This window comes from Lycium barbarum, chromosome 10 (assembly GCF_019175385.1).
Source record: "Lycium barbarum isolate Lr01 chromosome 10, ASM1917538v2, whole genome shotgun sequence".
NCBI lineage: Eukaryota > Viridiplantae > Streptophyta > Magnoliopsida > Solanales > Solanaceae > Lycium > Lycium barbarum.
In genome coordinates this window covers 30,343,401-30,354,176 of record NC_083346.1, presented here as the reverse complement: position 1 = coordinate 30,354,176, position 10,776 = coordinate 30,343,401, and the positions used below count along the sequence as shown (strand labels likewise).

At 34.6% G+C, this 10,776-nt stretch overlaps 1 protein-coding gene across 1 annotated transcript; it reads left to right on the top strand.

The window, feature by feature from the left end:
• The first annotated feature begins 4,346 nt into the window (after positions 1 to 4,346).
• LOC132614038 (cytochrome P450 81C13-like) lies at positions 4,347 to 6,864 on the top strand. Its single transcript, XM_060328383.1, has 2 exons — positions 4,347 to 5,358; positions 5,996 to 6,864. The coding sequence occupies exons 1-2, from the start codon at positions 4,438 to 4,440 to the stop codon at positions 6,617 to 6,619; spliced, it is 1,545 nt and encodes a 514-aa protein (XP_060184366.1). The 5' UTR covers positions 4,347 to 4,437; the 3' UTR covers positions 6,620 to 6,864.
• Positions 6,865 to 10,776: the final 3,912 nt, after the last annotated feature.

Genomic DNA, 10,776 nt, shown 5'->3' with positions numbered 1-10,776 from the left:
TGGAAGACAAGATGCGGGAAATGCGACTGAGATGGTTTGGGCATGTGAAGAGGAGAGACATAGATGCCCCAGTGCGGAGGTGTGAGAGGTTAGCCATGGATGGTTTCAGAAGAGGTAGGGGTAGGCCAAAGAAATATTGGGGAGAGGTGATTAGACAGGACATGACGCAGTTACAGCTTACCGAGGACATGACCTTAGATAGGAAGGTGTGGAGGACCCACATTAGGGTAGAAGGCTAGTATATAAGTCTCGTTATCTTTCCTTATTAGTAGGCGCATTAGCGCATTATAATTTCTTGTGCTTTGATTTATGTTATTATTTGCTACTTTCTGTACTTTGATTACTCTATTTTATCTGTGCCGCTTTCGTGATTTGCATTTCCATATCGCTTTGAATTCCTTGATTATCCTGTTTTACTGTGTCGCTTGCATTATTTCATTGCAATATCGTTTTAAATCTTTTAACCTTATCTGACCCCCTTTTTATGCTTCTATTGAGCCGAGGGTCTCTCGGAAACAGCCATCCTACCTTGGTAGGAGTAAGGTCTGCGTACATTATACCCTCCCCAGACCCCAAGATGTGGGATTTCACTGGGCTGTTGTTGTTGTTGTTTTGCTTATGAAAATGAAAGTTGCTTCTAACAACATACTTTATTCTTTTGTAAAGTGAACTTCTGCCTCCTCCGGCATACTTTTCTAGTTTTTAACACTTGCATAAATTTTTATTTTGCTCGTGAAAATAAAAGTTTGCCACTAACAACATACTTTGTTCTTTTGTAACGTGAACTTCTGCCCCCTCCAGCAGACTTGTCTAATTCTTAACACTTGTGTACTTTTTTATTTTGCTTATGAAAATGAAAGTTGTCTCTAACAGCATACTTTGTTCTTTTGTAAAGTAAATTTCTGCCTCATCCGGCATACTTTTCTAGTTCTTAACACTTGTATACTTGATGTTTTGCTTATGAAAATGAAAGTTTGCCTCTAACAGCATAATTTGTTCTTTTGTAAAGTGAACTTCTGCCTCCTCCGGCAGACTTGTCTAATTCTTAACACTTGTGTACTTTTTTATTTTGCTTATGAAAATGAAAGTTGCCTCTAATAGCATACTTTGTTCTTTTGTAAAGTAAACTTCTGCCTCCTCCGACATATTTTTCTAGCTCTTAACACTTGCGTAAATTTTTGTTTTGCTCATGAAAATAAAAGTTGTCTCTAACAGCATACTTTGTTCTTTTGTAAAGTAAACTTCTGCCTCCTCCGGCATACTTTTCTTGTTCTTAACACTTGTATACTTGATGTTTTGTTTATGAAAATGAAAGTTTGACTCTAGCGGCATACTTTGTTCTTTTGCAAGGTGAACTTCTGCCTCCTCCGACATACTTGTTCAGAACTTTGCCTGATTATTTTTTATCAATTGAAGTTACTATAATTTCAAGTCTAAGTCATTGAGCATTGTATACTAATCAAATGGAACGTATAAACTAATCAAAATCAGAACAAAGCAATAAATTTGATCAATTCTATGTTGTTGAGTAAAATTATGATTCGCAATGTTGAATCTCAACTGAATATCAGTTGTTTAGTTCATAGAAGATGATTTGTTGTTTTTTTTTAAATATTAACAAATCTAAACTTAATAAAGCATCAAATTAAGTTGAATTACGTTCAATTGAAACGTTATATATTATGTATTTATCTTTTCCGATGTTGTAGCAGCAAAATCAATAGAGATTTCTCCGGTAAAATGTTGGAACGATGGAACGATTGAAAGGTTTGTTGTTGGAATGATGGATGGGTTTAATTGGATGTTTGGGATTCGTTACAGACTTTCAGGTTTTTATATGTGATGGGTAGGGGTAGTAACGTCTTTTCTTATTATTTTTTAGCTTAGAAGGGAAAATATTAAAGATCACGCATTACGGGGGCAAAAATTAAAGACCAACGCATTTGAAGGGCATTCGCGCGAATTGCCCGTCACAAAAAAAGAAACTTATAATTTATTAGCAGGTTTCAGTGTCTTCAATTTTTTCGTGTGTGCATAGATTAATGATTTTATGCAAATCCTTTTTAACAAAAAGGTTCTTACTATGTTGGGCCCGTGCACAGCACAGGCATAAATATCTAGTATATAACTTATATGCTAAACTGTAAAGATGACTTATCACATCAAATTAATTACTTCTCAATTTGCTATTTTACATGTAGATTTATTTAAAGACAAATTAAATTCAGGTTATGCATAAAAACTTGTACACATATATGTATCATTTACAAAATAAAATCCAAAATTTCTTCAAAATAATAACATCTTTAAAGTGCAATTTATAATACAAAATAAAGATTATCTTACAGTATCATCGAAAATTCATAAAAAAATTTAATCACCAATTTCAACATTTTCACCTGAGTTGGGCCCGTACACAGCACGGGATTATATATATATATTGAAAGTGACGTGGAAGAAAAATGGAGCCCCTAATTTGATGGTACAAACTTTCATGGCATCAATATTCAATCAAAATGACTAAAATAATTAAAATAGTCACATTTTTTGGACCAAAAACGTGTCCAAAATGGAGCCAAGTGTAGACCTAGTTCTCATCACAAAATATTGTTTTATAATGTGTTTGATCCTATAATTCACCTAAAAGTTTAAAACATTTCTTTGTTTATAACCAACTTGTATAATTTCTACTCTTATAATAAATAAAAAAAATTATTTATAAACTTTCTCATATTATGGATATAATTTATAGCATATCCTAAAAGTGATAATAATAATAATAATAATAATAATAATAATAATAATAACTATATAAAATCATGCTTATCAAAATTTTACTAAAAGGTTTCACTTAAAGGAAAAGACATATTATACAATATATAACAGTTCAAAAATTTGGCAAACTTACGGGGTGTTATACATGTGATGTAACAATTAATATTGATAACTAACGGGGCATGATTTGTGGATCATGCACCTCATAGCTCTAGTATAAATGGAGCGGAGACTCTAGTTCAAGCTTCTCCAAGGTCCAGGCTACACATCTAGCTTATTCTTTACTTTCAATTGTCTTGTTAATTATTACTTGTTATTTCATAATTTTGATTACATTGATCTACGTCTCCTTGACCACGTGTACAAATTCAATTGTACTAATTTTACGTATCAACAGTTCAACAACACATATATTCACTGCATAATTGCTATATGTAGGCATTTTGAATTAGATAAATAAAGTTAAGAATTGCACAGGATCTTATTAAACAAAGAAGAAGCTATAACAAAGAGATTAATGGAACCCAAATATGTTTTCGATGAGCTAAAGAGCCAAAACCTCACATCAGTGATTTTGACGATGATGTTAAGAACGGAACATGAAAAACGTTAAAAATAGCAAATCATCTGAATATAATTTAAGAAAATCACTGTGGTTATTTAACATTGAAATTACCTGATAGTGTAAAAATTTTGTACACAGACATTGTACGAAACTTAAATTCATAAATCTTTCGGGCCTGAAAAGTTTATTTCCTAGGAGGTTTGATTTCACAACAACAGTAATCATTTTTTATTTGAAAACATTTTCACAAAAAGGTAGTTTTTCAAAAATAATTATGACGCTAAATCATTTTCGACAAGGCCAAAGCCTCTAGTTTTTCCAAATAAATAATTTTTGACTTTGTCCATATTTTTGTTGGATAAGGACATCGTAGAAGGAGGACCAGTGTGCACATAGTTGTTGAAATAAATTGACGGATAAACATAAGAAAGAAACAAAAAACGTGCTAATGTTATAAGTTTGAAATTATTGTGTCTTGGTTATTTTTTTCAAATTTGATTAGGACCTGCTTATTTTAAAAGTAAAATCAATTCTCTCTTCTTCTTCTTTTTTGAAGTTCTAAATATATCTCTTTATTCTTACACAGTTTAAACAAGAAAAGAGTTAGTAACCAATATTTTTGATGACTTCAGAATCCTAATTAGTAAAATATTCAAATAAAGTTTTTATTCAGTATAAAATCAATTTTAATAAATAAAAAGGGCGAAACATGTCATTTAGGAGCCTTGGTCCTTTATATGTATGTTTGTATGAGATGGATATTGATAAATAGAGATATAGAATAGGTTTGGAAAATAGAAAGAGAATAAGGCTTTGGTCTTCTTTACTGTATTTATTTATTTATTTATTTATTTATTTATTTATTTATTTATTTATTTATTTATTTATGTGACTTCTAATTGAAGATACACAGTCGCTTGCGTGGTCTTCTCAGACTCTATTGTTATTCCGAATACTAAATTGCTATTCAGCACGTTGGCTATCTAATTTCTTATTGTTAAAAAATGTACAATGCTAAAGATTTTTTTCCTTAAATAGTCAACTACTATAGTAGTACCTCTTCATTCATAGCTCAATTGTTCTTGTTTGCTTCAACCATGGAGAACCAATATTCTTCCTGCTTATGCTACTTAGCTATCTCACTTTTTTTTCTTCCAATTTTATTCAAATATTTTTTCCATGGAAGAAGAAATCTACCTCCAAGTCCACTTTCTATTCCACTAATAGGTCACCTTTACCTTGTCAAGAAAACTCTGCATCTGACTCTAACATCCTTATCAGCTAAATATGGTCATGTTTTATACCTCAAGTTGGGTTCTATGCCTGTGGTTGTTGTGTCTTCACCGTCTGCTGTTGAAGAATGTTTAACAAAGAATGATATCATATTTGCAAATAGGCCTAAAACCTTAGCTGGTGACAAGTTTACCTTCAATTATACTGTCTATGTTTGGGCACCCTATGGCCAACTTTGGAGGATTCTTCGCCGATTAACTGTTGTTGAGCTCTTCTCTTCACACAGCCTCCACAAGACTTCTACCCTTAGAGATCAAGAAGTTGCAATTTTTATCCGTTCCTTGTACAAATTCACAAAGAGTAGTAGTAGTAACACAAAAGTGGATTTGACCAATTGGGCTTTTACATTGGTTTTCAACCTTATGACCAAAATTATTGCTGGGAGACATATTGTGAAGGAGGAAGATGCTGGTATGGAGAAGGGGATAGAAATGATTGATAAACTTAGAGGGACTTTTTTAGTGACAATATCATTCTTGAATATGTGTGATTTCTTGCCAATGTTGAGGTGGATTGGTTATAAAGGGCTGGAAAAGAAGATGGCCATAATTCACAATAAAAGAAAGGAATTCCTCAACAGCTTGCTTGATGAATTTCGACACAAGAAAATTAGTGGTACTGTTGGGAATATGGAGAAGAAAACCACACTGATTGAAACTCTCTTGTCTTTCCAAGAATCAGAGCCTGAATTCTACACAGATGATATCATCAAAAGTATTATGCTGGTTGGTATCCTGTTAATTTTACCTTGTCTTTTAACAACTTGTTTTGGAAATGTTCTTCTTTGCAGTTCCACCCCCACCCCCAAAAGAAAAAAGAAAAGAAAAATTCAAAATTAAACTTTCCTCTAACTTAGATGTGACTGCTTGTATTTTTGGTTATTCCATATGGTTGCCCAAGTTGACTTTGGATAACAGAGGTATATATTCTTTTCTCTGTTGTCACTTTCAAGTGCTCGAATTCCATGTGCATTTTAATCTGGGTTGAATAGTCATTGCTCTTACCTAAAAGTAGATATCCAAAATTAGTGCTCCCATTTCATTCTTTTAACTGGTCATTTCCCTCTGTTTAGATTATTATATATTTTCTATGAGAGTGTTTCATGTGGATGCATTTCCTATTCTCTCTAGTTTTCGCTGCCAATAGGACTTAGAGAATTTGTATAGTCAGAGTAGGAGTAAAGCCTCTTTTCACTTTGATACATGATTGCATTTGCTTGGCAGTAAGCAAATGCAATATAAAATATGAGCACTTGCACTAGCAGTTTGAACAAGAAACCCGAGACTAATAGTATTATTCAACAAATTGTAGATTATGTCTGTTTAAATCAAAGGTATGATGGCTGCATTTATTGCAATGCAGGTGATTTTTGTTGCAGGAATAGAGACCTCATCATCGACAATCCAATGGGTAATGAGGCTTCTTTTGGATCACCCTGAGGCATTGCATAAGCTAAGAGCTGACATTGACAGCAAAGTGGGGAACAAGCGCTTGCTTAACGAATCTGATCTTACCAAGCTTCCATATTTGCGTTGCGTTGTCAATGAGACAATGAGATTATACCCTCCGGCACCACTTCTATTGCCTCATTATTCAACTGATGATTGTACTGTTGGAGGATATGATGTACCAAAACATACAATGCTTCTTGTCAACGCTTGGGCCATTCATCGGGATCCTAAGGTATGGGAGGACCCTGAAAAGTTCAAGCCAGAGAGATTTGAGGCAAAAGAAGGGGAAACAGAAAGATTCAATTACAAGCTTGTACCGTTTGGAATGGGGAGAAGAGCGTGCCCTGGAGCTGATATGGGATTGCAAACAGTTTCATTGGCATTAGGTGCACTTATTCAATGCTTTGACTGGCAATTTGAGGAAGAGGAAAGCTTGGAAGCAAGCTACAATTCTAGAATGAGTATGCAGAACAAGCCTTTGAAGGCTGTATGCACTCCACGCCAACACCTTGTCCAGCTTCTATCTCAGCTATGACACAGTTTTATGTATACTGGTGTAATCGGTCTTCTGTACCCACTCTGCTGCTCTTGTATGATATTGACACTCATTACAAGGGAATTGTTACTATCCTGTGTGATAGCAAATGTTGTAAAAGTAATCATGATTATGTGAGAACTAATAGATCCAAGGTTATGTAATGCTGAAGAGAATATTATGTTATAAGATGTTTTAGCTCTCTTAGTAGTATTTGGGAATAATATTGCTGAATGTTTATATGATCTGGTAAATCTAATTAATATTCTCTAGCTTGATTTAAGTTGTGCATTCTAAAGTTATGATGATAGCGGATTGGGGGAGGAAAGAAGAAAAAAGAAGGCCAAATACATCTAAAGACCCTCAAAGTTGGCACGAAATTTCATTTTTGGCACCTTATCTCAGCTAGGTTCCTTTTGAGCACCTCATGTATGCTCAAACTGTCATTTAAACTCACATTATGATGTGGCACATGGTGTTCCAACAATTTTCCCTTCTACTGGGCTGTTCTTAAACTTTTGCCTTCAAATGGGCGGGCTAGCACTTTAGCTATCTATATGCCTAGAAGGGCATAAATTGTTGCGTATTATGATGCAAAATTATAAATTTATACCCCGCGAAAAAAGTTGTTTGTTATGAGGGACAAAAATTAAACACCAGCACAATATGGGGGGCATAAGTGTGAATGACCCGTTATACTTTTGCCTAAAATTGGACTTTTTCATGATTTTTCATTGGTGCTCGTGTAATAGTACAGCGCGTAATCAACCTAATACAATGAACAAAACTCGGACTCACGGCTTCCGATCACCATCCCGTGAGTCCCTACCGAAAACATACTTAAAACGCTCACATGAGCTCTTATATGAAGGTAGAGAGGAAGCCTTACCTTGGGACTATGCTGAGCGGAGTGATATTTGGCACAAATAACTAGATTTAGTGTCATTTGCACTTCACTTCTTAGCACTTTAATCGCAGTTTTTAATGCAAATTGTTGTATATGAGCTTATGTTGGTATGCTTGTATGAATAGGTATAACAAGGACCAATGGAGGGTATTTCGAGCAATTTTTGATTGAATCTGAGGCTGTACATGTTGGTTGAACATGGGAAGGAAGTTCCAGCACTTGAAGACAGAATCTGACCACTGAAGGGTCTCATGCGCTGGTCATGCGTCGCACAGCCAGCGCACAAAAACCCCATTCCTGAATCTCAGACAGACCATGCGTTGTTCATGCGCCGCATGATGGATGCAAGAAGGATGTCATGCGCTGGCCATGCGTCGCATAGCCAGCGCACAAGCAGCGTCAGTTGTCCTAATTTGATCGGGATTGGGACAACTTATTTCATATTTTGCCCTAGCTTATAAATAGTCGTTTTTAACATTAGAATGACGGCTTAGACAATTTTTGAGACTTGTGAAACTCTTTCTAGGTTTTATTCCTCTTCTACTAATTTTCTTTACATTGAAACCCTATGTTATTCATGAATTATAGTTTTCATTCTCGAATCATGTGTAACTAAACACCTAAATTCTGGAGTTGTGGTTTAGCCATGAATATTGATGTTTGGCAAGTATTTTAATCATAGTAGCTTGTTCGTATGCAATTGTTTCTTTACTTCTGTGCTTAAGTGCTTGATTGTCTGCGCAACAGTTGAGCTCTATTTACTAATTGATATACGTGCTTGGGAAAGACGTTAGTTTAGAGAAGGTGGGCTAGGATTTGTGACTAGGATAGGAATATACTCAGTTACCGCAATCAATTACTTCCCGTGCTTTTATTGCGTTCTTGATAAGACAAGACCATGGGAATATAGGAGGCGAATTATCTTGAATCGGCGAGTAGTGATTCGGGAAGAATACTGCGAGATTAATAATCCGGTTAATTAGCAATTGTGAACAAAATTACTAAGGTAGAATGCTTGAATGACTCAATAGGATTGGTGAACCAGCCACGACCCTGGAATATCTCTAAAATCTTGATAAAATCAACTCTCAAAGACGTTCATAGCACAATTCTAGTTTACATTGTTAGTTATTTAGTTTTCAACATTAAGTTACAAAACAAACAAAGCTTTTATTCATTACTTGCATATTTAATAGCAATAGTTTATTTTCATGAAAGTATTGGTCATAAGTCTCTGTGGGTTCGACATCCGATTTTATACAATCACTATATTACTTGTACGACCACGTACACTTGCGTGTGCATTTGGACGCAACAAGTTGGATAGAAGCCGAGGTGATAAGCGATAACGAAGCACCATCAAACCTGGTTAGCCCAAGCATAGATACTGATACAGTTGAAAAAATAATCATTAGTTAGTTTCTCATAATTTGCATCGTCATACAACTTATGAAAGTATATTTTCATTTTGTTGGTTTTACTTTAGTTGACCAAAATCACATGTATGTGCTAGGATGTTTAGAGTGGCTATTTTGGTTTGTAGTCTCTATATTTTTGTAGTCACTTTAAAATGAATACAATCATTGTAGTTTGAAAATTACACTGACTAATGTTAATGGTTGTGTTTTCATGTATACTGTATTCGAATATATATATATATATATATATATATAAAGTTTGCTGAGAAAATTGTCTTTCTGATTGATCATCCTAATTCTTTGCCAAGCATTTTTGTTGGTATAGAGTCCATCTTCTGTGCTATCCCAAATGGGATCATCTTCCTGCTCTGCTAAGCCAATATCAATGGCATATATAATCTGCAAAAAACGGTTAGGAAGCACTCTGGGTAGTTTATTGTAATTCCAGCTACATTGGTAATATAATCTTTCACATGAGTTTCTGTTCATATTCCTAACATGAGGAATAGAAAGAATCAGTGCAAGAGGAACAATATCTGACCAAGAATCCCACTAGAAATTACAAGTACTAGAATTAATCTTCCATTTGATATTGCTTTCAGCCATTCCTCTTTCCCAAACCAAATTTTTCCAACTTCAAGAGTTGCCAGGAATCCATTTCTTGTTGACAGTGTTGATTCTTGAGTCAGCCTGATGATCTTTCAACTTGAGAGCAATATGTTGTTCATGATCTGCTATCAATTCTGTGTTATCCATATGGTTCCAAAAGCACCAAATTTTCGCAGAATTATTAGCAACACAGTGTTGAAATCCTAGGAATCTTCTGTATCCAATAATATTGTTCATGTTCACAAATGGTTCAAACATTGCCACAAAAACCACTTTGTTGATGTTGATAAGCTGTTTCAATCTATGAATAGCATTTTTGGATCTCACTCCCCTAATATTCCAAAATATTGTACTAATCATTGGATATTATTTGATGGTTTTGTTTGTTGCTTTGTTCCTTCTAAGAAGGTTTTGTCATATCCTGTTTTCCATTATTTCTATATCTGCTCCTTCCTCTATTATTAGAGATTTTAGAGCTTTCCTGCATATGTATATCATCTTCATCCTCCCCTTTGTGAATTTTGATGTCAATAGTTTTGTGTTTCTCTCCTTTGCTAGTTTTACTTCTGCCTCTATTGGTAGAGTCAGCTTCATAATTCTGATTCTGGATGTTACTTCCACTGTTGCTTTGAGTTCTGGATTCTATAGAATCCTCATGATCCCTCCGTTTGTCTTGTTTGTCTTCTTTTTCAACTCTATTAATACTTTGAGAAGTATTGTTACAGTTGATTTCCACAAATAACTCAATAGCTTTCTGATTCTTAATTTCCAAAGGAACACTACTGGACTGGACTGCTCCTCTTCATTGGACTGATCTGTTACTTGTCCATCCTTTGTAGCACCATATTCTTCATTGATAGGTATTTCAGCGTCATGTTCTTCCTGAAAATTCTGATTTGTGAAGTCAACATTGTCATGAATGGTTTGAGTAGTTTCCTGAAAATTTCCCAAGTTCTGATCAGTGATTTAGATTGCCTGGTTTCCATTTTCTTCATCAGTCTTGTTCTGGCTCATGTCCCCTGCACTTTCCAAAATATTGTCAAGATTCTGAGGCAAGTTGTGATCTTCCTGGCTTACTTCCATAACAGCCTCCATAGGCTTTTTTTTTTTTCTGAAATAATAGTAGACTGCTATTTCTGAGTGTTTTTTGGTGTCAAGATAGGTTTGAACAGCACAATAGTCTTTTTTTGGAGGTTTCTTGGTCTTGTTTTTCTTTTTGGATG

Excerpts from the sequence above, each read along its gene's own strand:
- LOC132614038 (XM_060328383.1), top strand. The coding sequence starts at position 4,438 with ATGGAGAACCAATATTCTTCCTGCTTATGCTACTTAGCTATCTCACTT. Across the intron at positions 5,359-5,995 it reads TCATCAAAAGTATTATGCTG|GTGATTTTTGTTGCAGGAAT; the intron begins GTTGGTATCCTG and ends ATTGCAATGCAG.